General features: G+C 41.4%; 1 protein-coding gene across 7 annotated transcripts in view; it reads right to left on the reverse strand.

Annotated features, from left to right (window-relative positions):
* The window catches only part of CadN (neural cadherin), a 133814-nt gene that overhangs the window by 78668 nt on the left and 36992 nt on the right, over window positions 1-18154 (reverse strand). For 4 of the 7 annotated variants that reach the window (XR_010549327.1, XM_065308383.1, XM_065308385.1 and 1 more), the window contains exons 5-10: window positions 17075-18094; window positions 16731-16922; window positions 13513-13703; window positions 11812-12001; window positions 11572-11754; window positions 11326-11515 (exon numbers count right to left, since the gene is read on the reverse strand). Coding sequence is in view for 6 of the 7 variants with exons in the window: in XM_065308383.1 (XP_065164455.1) it covers window positions 11326-11515; window positions 11572-11754; window positions 11812-12001; window positions 13513-13703; window positions 16731-16922; window positions 17075-18094 (1966 nt within the window). In the remaining variant the exon portion in view is untranslated. Of the gene's footprint in view, window positions 1-11325; window positions 11516-11571; window positions 11755-11811; window positions 12002-13512; window positions 13704-14134; window positions 14326-16730; window positions 16923-17074; window positions 18095-18154 lie in introns of all 7 variants that reach the window. The other 3 variants (XM_065308384.1, XM_065308387.1, XM_065308382.1) reach the window with 1 other exon arrangement.

Consider the following 18154-nt stretch of genomic DNA (forward strand, 5'->3'; position numbering starts at 1 on the left):
ACAGGCGTATCACATGTGTTTACAACGTTTTTTCCGCAATTCTCGCGATGTTTGAGATGTGCGACTGAAGCACTTACTGTTTACATTTATGGAAAAGAAGCTTGCGAAAACAATGACAACATCAGGATGAAATTGTATTGTTTGTTATTTTCGCAGCGCGCAGTGTTGTAAGCGTAAACTGACAGCGTCCGCTTTTTAAATGTTGTTTTCCGGTGTTTTGTGCACGCTGTATTCTTCTGTTTTCCGTGTATTTGTTCGCGTTTGCACATAATAGCAAAGCGAAAAGAAATTAAGCAGAATGTCGCAACACTCGCTTTTGCTTATTTCGCAATGCATCATGTGCAGACAGATGCTTTTAAATGCGCGCTCGCTCTCTGCGCGCCAAAACTCGAGCGCGAAACAAGCAAAAACAACAAACGAAGTTTTAAAAACTCATTTACTGAAATAACGACCTAATAAAACCCATTTCTTTACAACATTTTCAACTAAATAATTCTCCGGTTAACAAATGAAGATTTTTCGGAGAAAATCAGTGCACATCTCAACAGTGGATTTGGTCTTAAGCTCCAGCACGGAATAGATGTTATCTTAAACTCCTCCGAATACACAAATGTAACGGTTAATAGGTTTATTCGCCGTGTGACCGCTGGAGAAACGAATTCCGACTGCGCTCTCGCTGACTGCACGTGCACTAGGGCGGGATCTGTGCTTGTTAAACAAATCCGACGGGGAAAGAGTATTATCGCACTGGCAGCGCGAGCGCAAACTGCGGGGTGCTTTGCGGCAATTGCAGCAATTGCTAATTCATACACCACTTGGCAGTGCGGATAAAGTTTAAACGTGTACACTATACACACACGCGACGCTCCAAAACAAAGTGAGCAGCAAACTAATGAAGCCGAAATTGTTTCGGTTTTGCCATTGGTGCAAAATTCATGCAAACATTATTTACGTTCAAAAATATTTTCCTAGTTGAAGTTGAAGTTCTAACTCGTTATCATTAGAGTTTTGCGCCGAAGACAATGTCAAAGACAGACAATTTTACACTCGCTGTGTAACACATACACATACAATGGAAAAGTTTCGCCGCGAGTTAAAATTAGACTTTCTTCCTGCCTGCCAGCATCTCAATTTAGACTTGTTCGTTTAATTGCATGTTCATATTCATGTTTCATTTGCAATTACGAATGCAAATGCACAACTGGCATTTTAACATATAACATATCATGCGCGGAAAGTTTGCGTTTCGTTCATTTGATTAAACTTGCATGGAATTTTTCATCATTTAAACTTTATAATTGAGTAATGTTGTTTGTCGCCCGAAAACAAAAATGGAGATTACTTGTTATCAACTTCTTTGGCTTCAGAGAAGAAAAAATAACACCAAGTGTGAATAAAGAGGACAAAAAGTAAATCAAATATTTCTGCAGCGAGACAAAAGTTTCCTGTTATTCGCCGCGCGCCGGGCATGACTTACTCGCTTATTGTTCGCCGCGCGCCTCGGTTGTTTGCTTCCCAGTCATTTGTTCATTAAATTACAGGGATTTGCATTTTTCTACCTTTCATCGCTGCTCGCGCGCGAGACCACAAACAACGCATTTTTCTTTCAATTTCTTAGTTTCTTTTCGCCTCCCCATTTTATTTATTTCGTTGCTTTATATTGGCCGGCGAGTGCATTTATTACATGGAGACGCAAAGCCACAAAACATCCAATCAGGGCATTAAACCTCTGTGAAGCAGTTTCAACTAAAAAGTCTACGTAGAGAGCAGCGAATAAAAGTACATGTAAATCTACTCTGCGCGTCTTTAAAGCTCGCGCATTTATAAAGATTGAATTGAATCCGAGACGAGCATTTTCCCCGAGTTCTCCTAAGCCGCCAAGGTGCTATATATAGCGTCTTTGCACAAAAATCAGTTTTTTTTTAATTACTCACAATCTAATCAACTTATGCAAATAATTCTTTCACTAACATATGAAGTATTAATTTCGCTATCTTGTAAAAAATAAAAATATTAAAAATATTATTTCTATCAAATTTTAAAAACATAAAATGCCAGAAAAAGCAAAATTCAACTTTAATTGTTTATAACTTTTTAAATAATAATCTTATAAACAAAATATTAGTATGAATAAATGCATAATTTAATTAAGAATTCAATAATGAAAAAATCATACTTCTCTCCCAGTTAGTTTTCAAGTAATGAATCAATAACTGCGATGATTTTCATGTATCCCCAGAAAATTAAATTAAACTTTCACAAAAATAATTAGTACCCATCCGACTTCCGCCCCCGTACAGTTTCAGTACTTTGCGCGGTAAGTAGGTATAAGTAAATTTGTTTTCCCATTAAAAGTTTCCTGATGTTCATCAGTCACTTTTCCTCTCTTTTCCGCGCCCCGGAGCTTGTTTTCAGTTTAAAACTGTTTGTCTTTGCATTTTGTCTTCATCGTCTTCAGGTATTAAACACACACAGACGCGCGCGCAGAACCCTCGAAGGGTGTAGACACATAGTTAGCTGGCGCTGCGATATTAAAAATTAACTCGATTGTTTTCGCTGCCAAAGGTTTAACCTCAGCGCGAAGAGGGGTGAAAGTATGAGGAGCCGAGGTAATTTCATCTCTCGGCGGTCGCGTCGCGTCATAACTTTATCTTTTAGTGGAGTCTAGTTGGAAATTTCCGGGCGCACATTATGCCGCAGCGACGAAAAATGAGATTAAACTTTCGCTCTAACAATACACCTAATGTACAGGGGTGATATGAAGAGGTTAAAGTGCGATCGAACCGAATGACATTGTGAAATAAAATTGCGCGTCTTTACTTTATTGTAAACGGCGGGGCGAAAAGTGAGTTTTCCTCGAAGCCAATATATTCAAATTGGTTAATTTTAATTTTTGTTTAACTTGTCCAACACTTTGTATGTGTAGCAATAAATGGATTCTCGGCGTGGATCGTATATGCAAATGGCGAACGACAAAACGGGTCGAAGCGCAATTGGTTTTTTAAATCGCATAATTAAAAGTAAATATTATTTTTGAATATAAAACTAGAAGCCGCGCGCGCGGATCTTGGCCGTTACTTTCTCATTAAATCAACCATAAATAGCAACTTCTGCAAGAATAAATACTTTTTTAACTTAATATGTTTTAATTCTAAAAAAATACACAAATTTCATAAATTTGCGCGAAAATAAACGAAATTTACAGCAGTTTGCCACTAATATTTCTAACACATTACATTCGTATGTCTTCCGACTTGCAAAGAATAAAATTTTACATAACTTAACCCACTGCGTTTGCGTTTAAAATGCGCAAAACTAGAGACAGATACGCCCGAAATAAATGTCGCAGACGTGAACAAGAATGGTAGCCGCGCGGCGCCTCCACCACCAACGCGCAAAAAAAAAACTTATTCAAATTTTGCGACCGCACTTGGCACGAACATACAACTTGTCTCGGCGAATGCATACATATCACGCATTAAACATCCAACTTTACACTTGCATTAAATTTCGCAAATTTACAATCTATTGATGTGCTTTATCAAAATAAAATTGTCTCGCTATAATAAAATAATATTACAACATGTGTTACACATTCAACGCGCGCAAAAAAGTAAGTAATACAAAGTTTTTCGGATGGCAGCAACGTTTGGTAAATTAAAACTCAGCGGGGAGTCGTTTGTTTGCCGGAAATTTTCGGACGTTTCGGACGCGTGTAATAGGCACACGTGTCGCCCTAACAATGTAGATTTTAGCAGAATTTTATCCCGAGGCTAAAATCTACACGTGCCCGCACGTGTGAAAAAGAATTTCGGGTGAAAAACACTGTCTGGGATGATATCTACGTGCGGTAAAATGCAAAAATGCAGAAATTAAATTTAAAAAACTCCACAGCGCCACAAAAACCCAGAAAAATAAAATATTTCAAACAAAAACATATGTTCACCACTTATACCACAACTCAAACCATGTGAGATACAAAATTATATTCAATAAATACATAAATGTAGCGGTGGTAAATACGAATTGAACATTTTGAACAATTGCAAACATTATCGTAATCCAGGCAACAATTAATGATTGTCCTCGATTCAAGCGAAGGACGTGCTACGACATCCCGGGTACAACACGGGTCGAGCTCCACTCTTGTTGTCGACAATTAAATAATAAATCAAAACTTGCCCGTCGCGCTGCAACAATCGACAATTCGATTTGCATTCGATTCGTAACGCTGCAAACTCGGCACGTGCGCAAGTTACGACTTCCAGAGTGCATATAATTTAATATTCAATCGCAATAATCAATCGAAACGGACATAACCTACAAATTTATCAATGTTAAAGTTTCCTATTCTACCCACAGCAAAACTTAACTTTAAAAATAGCTTAAAAGTGTGTTTAATACCGTGCAATATTTTAATTACACCGATAAATCCGCTAAATGAAAATAAACGTTGTTGGCGCAGCGTTAAAAAACAATTTCGCGCGCTGAAAGGCGCGTAAATTATCCGCATCCACTTAAAGCAGTGCACACACTGTATAATGTAGAACATTTGTTAATTAGAGCGCTAGAAAGCACCGAAATCTGCTTGGGAACGCGAGCATATTTTCGATATAATAGACGTAAATTTAGGTTATGTGTGACCTGGTAGCGCAGCACACATGTCTTGTAATATAGCCGTCATGTGTTTTGTGCGAGTGCAGTGTGTGCATCTTTTGTTTGCGCGCGCGGCCATAGATTCCGAACAAAGCTGTGTTAAATAATAGCGACCATTTTGGGGGCGCAAACAATGAACTTTTCATTAAAAACGACGCTCGAAATAGATATTGCTGTGTAAATGATTGGAGTGCAGTGCACTTTGTTTTCGAAAATACATACAGCAGAAAAGTTACCGAAACGTGTTGTGAAATATGAGGTTATGTTTTTGCCCCAGCAGCGTAAATCTCGGATAACCTTGATGACCTTTAAGGATTTCGCTCGGATCCCTTCTCAAGTCGGTAAGATTAAGACCAATTCTAATATGTTTTGTCGGTGAATCGGCGCAGTATCGGTGGAAACCAACAAAAAGAAAATAATGAAGAACTTCACAACGCCCTTGAATCTCTCTGCTAACTCTATCTTTTTCTTGTTTGCAGATTTGAGATGATGTGTGTCTGCATGTAGATGGTCTTCATCTCTTCCCTCAGATAAAAAACATCTTTGTTATAGCAAATAAAACGCTTTATCAGCGCTCAATCACTAATGGAAGCCATTAAATTTTCTGCCAAAAACAGACATGAGCAGGCGCTCTTTTTCGGTCCAGGGGAGCCATTTGTTTTTTAGCTTTGGCCCTTCGACGAGCGATTATGCTCGGACTCCAGACCTTCGAACCGTCTTTGCATTTCTGCGTAATCCGGGCGTATTAAAAAAAGAACGTCTAAGCCCGACGTAATTAATCAACACGAGCGGCGGTATCGAGCAGTCCACCTTTTTCACCCTGTAGTCCAACAACTCTGATTTAGCCAACTTGTGAGCGCAGATTATTAATTGTTGCATTACCTTATTACTGCTACAAAACAAAATTACGCTCGTAAATCACATCAAACTCTATTGAATTGAATTTTTTACACAATTACTCAATATCCACACGTTGTTCATCTTCTATTTATGTACAACAAAGTCGTGTTAGTTACAACATTTATAACTCAACAACGAATCGACAGATTTTGATAATCTATGATTTTTTGGATTTGTCTATGCCCCAAATAGCAGAATAACTATTAAAACATAAAAAATTTTGATTTAAAGAGTGTTAAACAAGAGATAAAAATTAATATGGAGATTCTATCATAGTTATAGTTAAATAATTCCATAAGAGATAGCGCTATAGTGCATTATTTTCATTTCTAATTTCTGTAAAATAAAATTTCAAATCTTTTCGATGCAATCGACACATACCAGGTGTCCAAAAAAAAATAATTAAAATTAATTACATTTTTACTTGAAATTACGAGGACAAAATCGCAGGCTAAACCTAGCATGACATAAACCTGACTTGAATAATCCTTCGACGGTAATGCGGCGGATAATAGAGTTCAGTCATTACACGCCCCAATTATAAACAGATATCGACATGATCCTACAACCCCCACAACCGGCGCTGATTGCGCACGCCGGCCACCAAAATTTATCGCGCTGGCAAATTGTCGCGTGCGGAATTTATTGCTAGCCATAACAATTACAACAAGTGCAAATGCATGTTGCAAATGTCCGCCAATGATTTCCGAACGTTTGCGTACGATTACAAACGATTACAAGTGTCATCGAACAACGTCCCACTTCTACAATCAACTAAAACGTTTATATTCCTCTCTGGAAATTTTACTCCATTTCCGCGCGAATAAACCAGGAATGCAATATAAAAATATTTAGAAATGGTGGAGGCGCCGCCGCCGGTGTTGTTGTTGCGAGCGTCGAACACAACTCACATTTTTACTAGGTCGATTATCACGCTCAGCCAAAACTTTCAAAACTGCAACTGCGACCCAAAACGCATCGTTTACCACCCTCTGCCCTGCCTGCCACCCACTCTCACACGCCAATTCATCCAGTGTTATATTCAATTCTCCATCTCTATCCACTCGTCCGGTGAATTTCAGCGCATGCAGTTTTTGAATGCCGCACGAAATCCAATGATATTTTGCTCTCAACTCGTCGACACATTTCTTCATCTCGAGAGCACGCTCAAGTTCGGAATTTCAACTCGTCGCCCCCGTCGTCTACTTGATCACATCATGCGGGGCGCTTCCGTGGATTTCATATTATTTATAGCACGGAGGAAATATATTCGCAGAAGTGCATAAGTGCACTGGAAATATATTCGCGCGCGCGCAGCGCAATATTTTAATATTTTTATGAGCGTGAAACAATGGGCATTCCATAATGGCCACCGCTCTCATCGACGTCGTAAACATGCGCACAAGTGCGGACAACGTGCACACGCGAAACGTTACTTCTTGTGCAGTTAACAGCCGGGGTAATCGCGATTAAACTCGTTTCCAGGTCAAATCTCCGCGGAAATGCGCCGCGCGCATGAATAAACATTGCCGGAGATGAATTTTGATGAAAATGTGGCGGCTTTTACACGCAATTTGAATATTTTGCAATAAATTCAAGTAATAGGTTATGTAGCCGACTATAGGCAACCATGCATATACGTGCAGCTGGAAGCTATTTTTAATTTTAAAATGCAATTATTACGGTTTCACGTATTATAATAGAATACTCTACTGGTTTCATTAAATAATATTAAAACCAGGCTGTAATTGCATAAAACAAAAATAAATAAAAAAGCCAAAATTACAAAGTAGGCAACACTAATAACACGAATTGTCAATACCATGCTGACAAATTACTTCACCACTTTGCGCTAATCGATCAAAACGCTGGTTTAATTAAATGCGCACATTTGTTGTCGCGCATGCAAATCGCGCAATCGGGCAATTAACACTGATGCTTAATTAATTAGTTTTATTAATCCCGATGGTTTATAGCATCAATAATTACACGCAAAATAAATCCACTTTTTAATCAACTCAATTTACGAGTAATATCGTCATAAAAAATAAATTAAAAGATTTTATGAAGCGTGAATGTTTAAAAATGAAATTTTGATCGAAATTTCCCTTTCTTTATGTAACTAAGTGTATAAAACGATGTAAAAATGATGCGGATACCCCCTAGGCGGATTAAATTTCAGCTCAGGTGCACATCAACCCAAACCACGATCGCCGCGAAGAATTTATGATCATCTTGACGCGTCGGCTGTGTTTGTTGATTACACATCTTATTAAATTTATCACCGCGACGCTGCCGTTTTACTAATGATGGCGGCGCCATGATGTAAATGTAAACAAACGCAACCAGAAGAACATTGAATGCACTGAAATGGCCGATATATACCTACACAAAGGCGCACAATTTTCTTTCATACACACGATGAAAATATAACGGATATTTGCCGTTTGCGCGTTTCTAGCACTCGCATAAGCGGCCATTTTTCGCCTCTCTGTGTTTGCCCGGTTTTGCAACATTCGAATTGTGCATTACGCATTCACTGCACGTACGAACCGACAACGACGCGCAGCAGCAGCGTTTCTTGTTTTCTTGCGTGTTTTGTTTTTTTCTTCGGGCGTCTGTCCTGGCTGGAAGTTTTCGTTCGTATTTCCCATTTGCTTTTACGTTTGCTTCTGCGTTTGCTTATTTATTTATATTACGTTTTGCGTGTTTGCGCTAAATTCTGTGTTTGTTTCGGCTTACCGCTGCGAAAAGGAACGTCTATTTGCTCATCAATTCCTGACGAAAGCCAAAAGAATACAAAATGCGGAACCGCGAGAAAAATAACAGCAATTGCCTACTTCCGGTGTCTCATTTAAATATTACTTCCATAAAAATACCTCCAGATAAAACGTGTAAAACGTGCAATTAATCTCTTCATTTCAAAACGTTATAAATCATGTTCCAGATGGCGCCACCTTGCAGTCAACATGTTCCAAAGCACTTAACACGTTTTTTTTTTTTTTTTTTTTCGTTTTTAGCCTGTTTGCGAGAATATTTCGACATGTTTCGCACGTTATGTTCTCATTACACGCGCGTTTCGTCTTGCCAACTTCACACGCCTGTGTGCGAACATGTCAATGCACCAAATGGCTTTTCATTTTCCGCGCAATTCCAGCCTCGCCTCGCTCGCCTGCCAGTTTTCCATTTTTCTTGCTGTGCCCGTGACGGCACGTAAAAGTTGCCCGACAACAACTAAACCAAGCAGCGCAACCAAACTAAACTAAACTAAGCACAAAGGTATGTGTCAAATAAAAGTGTGCACCGCTTCGTTTAAACACCCCCACGACTTTCACCCGGCGAAAAAGTCTAGCGTCGAGTGTTTGTTTCACGACTGCAGGAATGGAGGGCGGGCGAACGATGAAAACACGCGCGCGTCCCGGCGAAATTGAACGCGCGGTGAAAGAAATTCGTGTTTTGGGAACGTGCAATTTACTTTTCCAAACGCACACCTTTCGAGTGTCGGCGGAATGTCAGCGAATGAGCTTGAGGTGGCCCCCTGCGTGCGCTGGTGATTGCAAAAATTGTGCGTGTTTACTTAGACGTGACTTGTTTTTTAGTTGTCTTCACAAAGACAATCGAAAACAAATTGAGACAAAAAAAGCAAAAATTCACAAAAAAATATTTTTTAATTAATAAAACTCCAAAAAAACGAAAACAAATTTCTAATTAAATTTAATCACACCTAAATTTTAATTAATTAATTAATTAAACCGTAGCTACAAAGTTTGAAGAGCCGGAAAAAACGAGTCCAAATTAAAAAAGCGCGAAAAAATCCGTGAAGATTTGTATGCATGGCTTGTAGCAGGAGCAGCACACGAAGGCCCCCGAAACCAGACAGATAACTACAAACGAGAAAATGAGAAACAGGCGTCTCCGCGTCCTGGCTTCTCGAATCTGGAATGCATCACGATCACGCGGAAACCCGCACATATGCAAATTGGTTCCGGGATGCATTGCCCTCGACCCGGCCGTCCTTCACGCCCGCTATCTCCGACAAAGTAAGCCAACAAGCGCATCCGACTCGCTCGTACATCAGCGCCGAACACGCGACTGCTAGTTAACCAGGATATGCGCTGAATATCCCGAGGATGAGTAGGATGTACGAGTCCTTGGCGCCTGTGCGCGCGTAACCCTGGGATAAGTTTAATGGTCCGCTGTTTTTGGTGATATGTGGTCGTTGTATAGTTCGCTCTTATCGCGAGTAAAATAAAGTCATAAACTAAATAATACAGAGCGCGCGCGCGCGTACCAGCAGCGAGAGGAGCGATGGATGCCTTGGTGAAATTTATGCAAACATAGATAGTCTGCGTACAACTATCTACAAGTTTTAGTTAACTAAGAATATTAGCGTAACGCAGATTAAATTTTGCATTTTGAAGAATTTTGTTATTGTTGTAAAGTTCTAATTAGAATTCACCGCAAAGCACTTATCTGCATGCAGTGTCATAAAATAATTTACACAATTGCCGCGCACGCCATATTGTTTTTTTCCGTAATAAATGTTGAAATATTAATTAATCCACTCCGCGTCAATATTTAATCAACGCAAATAATAAAATTTAATTTCCCGGTATTAATTTTTGATGCTCCAGAAATTAAAACGTAAAATCCGTCGATATTTTAATTAGAAAAATTTAAATTAATATCACTCTGCATGTTGTAATATAACAATCTAGTTTAGTAAATATTTGCAAGTGCATTACTCGATGTTTACCAATGTTTAACGTGGTAAACTGCGCCGTCTAGCAGCGAATTGAATAATTAAACATTCCAACACGCCGATTGACATCAACGGAATACAATCGCATTAATTTTAATGAATCCATACACCGAAAAATTAATTAACAACCCATACTTGTCCACTAGATGTGGCGGATTTATGAAGCAATAATTTTTGGTTATTTGCAATGAAATTCCGATGCAGATTCAATGAATTCCATAAAATCTCCGTTTTTCGTGCGCGCGGACTTTTCCCCGACAATAGAAGTACACTTCGGGACAATGAAGCGTCGAAACACAAAACCCGGCCGGCAATAAATAAACCAAACGCATTCGGCTCGCTTCCGGAAGCGTCGCAGGCGCGCGCGCGCGGACACTTAGCGAAATTGCACGCGCTTTTTATTCTCCAGAATGCACCACACCATCGCCGCAGACATGCTCGGGCACTTATTGAAAACGATTCGGAGCGATTCTTTATAAACGTCATCCCCTTTCACGGCATTTAATAAATAGTGATAAACAACTTCTTTGGGGTTGAAGTTGAATGTGGAGAGTGCCAGTCGGCAAACAATTAATTGCTCTCTAATTAACTCTATAAAGCGATTTCCGTTTGCGTATCACAGCGGAAAACTAATTAAAACTCAATTCAATTCCGAGATTTCCAATCGTTAAGTCCTCAAGTGTCTTGTTATGTCGCTGTGTATCGAATATTGCAATTGAATTACAAGAATTATTTAAGTACATAAGGAGATGACAGGATATTTCCTTCTATCAGCAAAGGATAGACAGAAAGTCGCATTAATTATCATTCCACTCCTCGTTTCGAAATGCCAACCCTAAGTACTATCGATTGCAATCGAGGGACGCGCTTTATTCCCTTCCTCGTTTCCGGTTTTCGCCTACTCATCATAAAACTCCAACAGCCGAAGCTTAGCGGAGCGATTCATCTCGAGGCGAACCATAAACATCTTATGTTTTTAATTTAGTAGAAAGTTATTCGGGTCCTACCTGAATTCGGATGGTTGTCGCTGTTTGGACGCGCCGAGGGGGCACCATCTCGAGCTTCCACTTCCAATGCGTAGGCTCCTTGCTTCTCACGATCGAACACCACTTTTGTGAAGACTTCACCAGTCTGCTGATTGATTTCAAAGTAGTCTTTGCCTTCATTCCGGGATGAATCCACCACAAAGTAATACACCTGAAGATTAACAGTGTAATTAATAAAGGATTTAATTAAAAAAGATGATTACTAACTTGATTATTAGGGAAAGTTCCATCTTTATCAATGGCATTAACTTGGGTGACCTTTGTACCAATTGGTTCACCTTCCAAGACAGTTTCCTGCTCACGTTCCGTGAATAGCGGGATTTCATCGTTGACATCCTCAAGCATAATATAAACAGTTGCTTCCGAGGCCAATTGTTGAGCGCCATTGTTCTAAACAAATAGAAATTCATCAATATTTGGTTTGAATGTGATTGTTTTAGGTTATACCTCAACACGAATCGTCAAATTGTACTCCTTAATGCTCTCAAAGTCCAGCGGATGATTGACCTTGATGTCAGCCCACGTGAAGCCGTTCTCCGGCCGTTGTTGGAGATAGAACGTGTGGAACTTGTTGGTCTGCGCCGTGGAGCCGGGCATCAGCCGGTAGAACACTGTGGGGTTATTCTCGATGCCGGAGCTAAAGTTGGGATAACACGTTAAAGCAATCCGTCCTCGTGGGGGCGACACAAGGCGGGAGACCGCCGATGCTTGCGCATCGATGGCCTCACGCGTTGGGGATTGTAATAGTCAGGTCACTACTATCAAAACAAATGAAATTTTACTTCATCACGAACTGTGTCACGAACAAAAAGCTTCTTTTTCACAGGGCGATTGAACATCGCCGAAAAACCAAAAAAAAATTATTTGGGTAAATTTAGACATGGCTTGTTTACAAAAATAATAAAAATCATTTCAGCCACATGCAAAAACGAAAAATATCAAACAAAAATCAATGAAAAATCACCGCGAAAGCATTCTTTCTGTTTTTTTTTTGATTTTCAGCTTGTAGTAATTTTTGTAAAAATTTTCAAAATTTATTCGCGATGCACAGCACATGCACGTGATGTGGTTTCGATTTTCATTTGGCCGACCACCACCTGGAAGAGAAGTCCTTGGGCGCGCACCGTAACACAAAGATTCTAATTTTACTCAGACGAGGTCTTCATCATGCGGCAAAAATCAAAATATTTGCAAAATCCCAACGGGAATGGTAATCAATTTACTGCGAACCTAAGAGAACGTACGTAACAAAAAAACGCAAAATGGTTACGAATAAAATCAACAAGGTGAGTGCCAAAGGAATCCTTTCCCAAGGGGTGGGTTTTCAGCTTGGTAGCAGCGTGTGCATCGTTTCTGATTTGGTTTTGATAGCGGTTAGTATTCATATCGGTGCGGTATATATATATAAAAATTGCTCCGCCGTGATTGGTTAATTATGCCCGCGACTCGACCCAAAATGCTTCTAGCCCCCGGATGCGGAAATTTTGCCCCCAAAAACTACATACACTTCGCATAGTAATTAATCACTAATCATAAGTAATGAGATGAATTCGTGTGTCGTTATCGAGATGTAGGTTGTTGGCGGTTTCGGCGGGCTGGTGATGAAGATCAGTGGTTTGTGGGAGGTGAAGTGAAGTGAAACAGGGGGTGGGCTCGCCGACTGAACGTTGTTGAAGTGTTGCAATGACCCTTATGCCCCATAAGCCAGTGTGTTGCGTGTGGTGCAGGCGTCAACAGCGTTCAGTCCAATTTTTGAAGAGTGTTAGTATAGAGTTGGAGGAGAGATGAATGAATTTCACAACATTGGGAGAGCGTGATTTATGATCGATAAGTTTGAGTTTCGAGTGTTTTTTTGATCGAGAGGTGTGTTTTTGTTGTTTTGGGAGTAGAGGGACCAGAGGGATCCTACACATAGATCAGTCTACTTGTTAACTGGGCCAGTGGAATGAATTTCAAGGGTGGGGGTAAGGGGTTCAAAGGAGTAATGAATTAATAAGAAATATATAGATATATATAATAGTAATAATATATAATTAAGGCCGGGGGCGCGTGCTGGCCCCTGGTCGGGTGAAGCGTGCACAAACAGACCACCGTGTGCCGTGCAGCGGCGTGCTGCCGCACGAGCAACCACACTGACAGGGCACAGACCTGGCTTTCACCGACACGACCTTTGCCCCGACCGGGAGGTTCTCTCGTATGTAGATCGGCCCGTAGACCACGTGGTCCCATACGGGTGGGTTGTTCGCCCGATCCACGACATCGATTTGCACCTCCACCGAACGTGATAGCGGCGGATAACCTTTGTCTTGCGCGGTGGCCTCCAGCTTGTACGTTTCTCTCTGAGCACGCGCCGGAACAACAATAATAAGTAACCAAGTGTTAGTTGGATAAATTGTGGCTGGGCGGCAATATTGGGCAGCAGTAAGTAAGAAGGTGTGTCGGATGGACTGTGTGTTTCCTGGAAGGTATTCCACGTCGTGCCCGGGACGCCCAAGTTCATCACAGCAACGACGGCGGCGGAATAAATTTCGTTCGGTAATAGGAGTGCTTCTTGAATTTGGAAGCACCGCGGAACCCCAGTTGGCCAAAAACGCGATCGCGACGAATACCGAACCCACGCCCACCCACGCGAGGACACCCAGAGCACGACGCACGTCGGCGCTTTCATGTTTTTTGCTTTAACTTTTCATCTTTCATCGTTTCTGACTCGTTTTACTCATCTCATCATATATTTCGTCTTCACGTCAGTGCGATCGTCGACAATACCAACCTGGCTTTCACGGATGTCACTACAGTACCCACTGTGACATTTTCTTTGATGTGAATGGGGCCGTACACATTCACGTCCCACAGAGGAGGCTTATTGTTCCTGTCTACGACGTCTAACTCAACGTCCACGTCCGCATACAAAGGGGCATCACCTCTGTCCGAGGCCCGCACGCGCAGTCGATACCTGTCTCGCTAAATATAAGGGCACGGTCAGGTCAGGGCTCATGGGACAAACCAAATAGAACACACTCAATCAGAGATCAGTAATCAATAATCAATTAACAAAAACGAAAACATACGCTGCGTCAAAACTAAGAGAAACAACCGAAAAACGGAAACAACTCAATCACACAACACAAACGTAAATTCGAAACGCATTGTTAATCCGAGATCATCATAGACTCTACACACGTTTGGATAGCGATCAATTTTGACGGCACTAGAGTAACGGAAAGCAAGCGGCCGCCGCCTACACGACCTCAGCGCACCTGAATTATCACAACCAATTAGGATACGATCAAGTGGTGGTAAATTTAGCGGTTAATCAATTGTTAATTCTGTTACAGCAGTCTGTTACGGCGGGGGGGCGGTGAGGTTCGAGCACAGCGGGCCGAAACACGCCGACTTCGCATTTCTGCATCCGCACGCACAAACTTTGACCCGGTCGGAGAGTGCGACACCCACTCTGGTGGTGGTTGTTTTGGTAGTAGACAAATTCGAAACCAAGGCAATTTCGTCCCCGCACTGATGCGTCGGCACAGAAATGGAAATCGACTCGAATCAAATCAAAGAGTCTAAGAGATAGAGAGAGATAATATGCGCTCGACGAGCACTATAGCTGCGTGGCAAAATACCAGGGGTCTGCTTGCTGGCTGCGCTACTCGAGGGTCCGGGTCCGGTTGGTACACCTTACTTACTGAATAGCATCCCTGCTGGTCGAAATCGGTTGAACGGGCGGAAACGCCGAAGAAACAGAAAGGTGCAATTTGTAAAACAAAAGTTGGTAAAAAATAACGTATAGTACATAACAATATATGTAAATATATATTGTATATATCGATATTGATAAAAAAGAACGTAACGAAAACTTTGACGAAGCAGGCATTTATATTATGGTCATGCAAAAAAAGTCTCAAAAACACTTGGGGCGGGGCGGGAGAACAAGGATGTGCAAAAAGTCTCCATGTTTCTTTTCACGTTCTTTTTTTTTTCTGTTTTTGGTTAATTTTTTGGATTCTCCTCTCGAAAACGACCTTCAAAAACCGATGGACGTTCGATGGTAAGCACACGGTCACGGAGTTTTTGTTTTTTTGGATAATACGTGTTCTACTTGATCGAGCTGTTAATTTTTTTTTTGTTTGGGTTAAATTGGTTTTAGTCAAAGTTAGTACGCCGCCCCATACACAGGATTAAAAATGTCACAATGTCGAAGCGCCGCAAGAGTGCCGATCGCCCAAATCCCCGGGTTTCAAAAAAGCGGCCTCTCGCGACACTGGGTGACCAAAATATGTGTAAACTACGGTTAAACATTTTTTTCAATCAAAGAGAGTGTTTGTGTGTCGACAAATCTCCTGTAAAAAATCACTTGTAAAAATGGTATCAAAATGGCAAAAATCATTGGCACATGAGGGTCAGACACACAGAAATTCACGCAAAAAATATGCTTCAATCTCTGCAAATCAAGATTGTCGACGGGAGATGTAATAGAGATATAAAGAGAGCAAAAATTCGAATATGGCACGGCGGTCCACAAAAATCGGCTCGGCCCACCCTCACATCGCAGTGGACGCAAAAACTGGCAGTAGCACCTGGTATCAAAAAACAATTTCCCTTGCTACTTGTCAAAATTAGTATAGACTCGCGCTTGGCACTCGCTCCACACAGCAAAAAATCATCAAACATGCGCGTTTATCGCGATTGATCTCGCCGAACAAAACACCGGAAGTCCGCCATATTGTTCGACTATCAACATTCGCCAATCTCAAGTCCCGGCGGGATTGCAGTGCCAAGCGCGACGTCGATTTACACTAAAAAAGATTAAATCGAATGCACCCGTAGAAGGTACATTGTTATGCAAGGTGTGCCGTATAAAAGAACTTAGTCAATAAAGATTTAGATCAGTGCAATCGATCTGCCGAGAGATCAGAGCAACTCAAACAAAGGTGCGCTGAAATGAAGAGTACAGAAGAAGCAGCTATTATCCACTCGTACCTAAAGATCTGCTCCTGCGTCAGCGTAGAGGCCCCGCAACCCTTCGTCGACGCCAGACGAAAAGTGTCCCTGAAATGTTTTCGCACACGCAAAACCATCCACGCCAAAGCGAACGCACACCCAAATCTCTCACATTATTTCATTTCATTCATGCTTAATTCACAATCGCAACCATTCGCAGCTGATGCTGATCTGATGGCAGCCTAGCGCTACCCTTTTGTGTCTGTGCTAATGGCAAGAGAATGGCACACACATGTACACGACAAATGATTAAAAACCTACAGCGCGCTTTCGAATTTCAATATAAAGTGAGAACAAAGAGAATTCATAGAGTGTATATATATACGGAAAGAGAGAAGAGCCAAGTCATTCGCTGTTGTACTTACGTCGAGCGGCTTCTTGAGTACGATCCAGCCGGACTCCGGTTGGATCTCAAAGTATTCGAGGTCCTGATGATTGGGTCCGGCGTTGAGCGTGTACACGATGGCACCGTTGTTGTCGGCATCCTCGTCCGACGCCGACACGCGCAGAATGTTCGTGCCAATGCTCGCGTCCTGCTTCACATTCTCCACATATTTCTGCGAGGATAAAAAGGGACCAACATCAGAAAATGTTTAAAAGGTATTGCACGTACGTGGACAAATGAAATACGTGGAATTTCTTAATAAAACCGCAACCCGTGCTCAATTTAGAACAAAAACATTCGAAAAATGTTAGAAGTATTCCGTACCTGTCGATCAAACAATGGTGGATTATCATTAACGTCCGTAATCTCGACGGTGAAAGAGCAAACGCCTTCCAGTGATGGTTCTCCTTGATCTGTGGCCTTGACAGTGACAGACACAAACTTTCCATCGTCACCTTCTCGATCAAACACTTTATTTGTTGAAACTTCGCCTGTTTCCTCGTCGACAGTGAACTTTGTACCCTTCTGATTGGGTTGTTGTACAATCGAGTACTTTACTTGTCCATTAACACCTTTATCTTCGTCTGTGGCGTGTACTTTGATGACTGGTGATCCGTTAGGTGCACCTTCTTCTACTTTCGGGTAGTATGTGCCACAATCGTTGAAGATCGGTTTGTTGTCGTTGACGTCAGTGATGAAAACAACAACAACAGCAGTGCTAGTATGAATTGTTTGATCTCCATTGGCGCAACACGCACCGTCATCCATAGCGGTGACATTCAGTTCATATTTATCTTTATCTAACGTGATTGCTTTACCGTGCAATCGAATTACACCAGTAATTTCTTCAATGACAAACTGGCCTGAACTGGTACCGCCTCCAACAAAACCAAATCTTACATTGTCACCATCTTTATCAGAAGCAACTACAGTCGTTACGAGAGTGTTAGGCCCAGCATTTTCATCAACATTTGGTGTGTACACTTGCTGTGAGAATTTAGGCTCTTCGTCATTCTTGTTCTTGGTGTATACTCGAACAGTAGCAGTTCCAGTCTTTGCCGGTTCACCTTTATCCTTAGCCGTGACAATAAATTCATAATAAGCGTTGTTATTATCAGCATCCAATTGCTTATTGATTGAGATAATTCCACTGGGATCCACGCTGAAGTGATCATCCGAGACACTGTAATCGATTTCAGCATTGGCACCGCTGTCGGCATCCATCGCCTTGACTTTCAAGATGGTCGTGCCCGGCGGGTAATCCTCATCGATATTATGCGCTTGGTAGTCAGGGAGTTCGAATTTCGGGGCGTTGTCGTTGACGTCCGTCACTCGAATCGTGAGCTAAAATGATGAATATTAGCATGCGCTTCACTCAAGTCACATTTGCATAGATTTATCATA

This window comes from Atheta coriaria, unplaced genomic scaffold (genome assembly GCF_025399875.1).
Source record: "Atheta coriaria isolate IRGN ID8LTWV9N9 unplaced genomic scaffold, Caltech_Dcor_3.1 hic_scaffold_7_pilon, whole genome shotgun sequence".
Classification (NCBI taxonomy): Eukaryota; Metazoa; Arthropoda; class Insecta; order Coleoptera; family Staphylinidae; genus Dalotia; species Dalotia coriaria.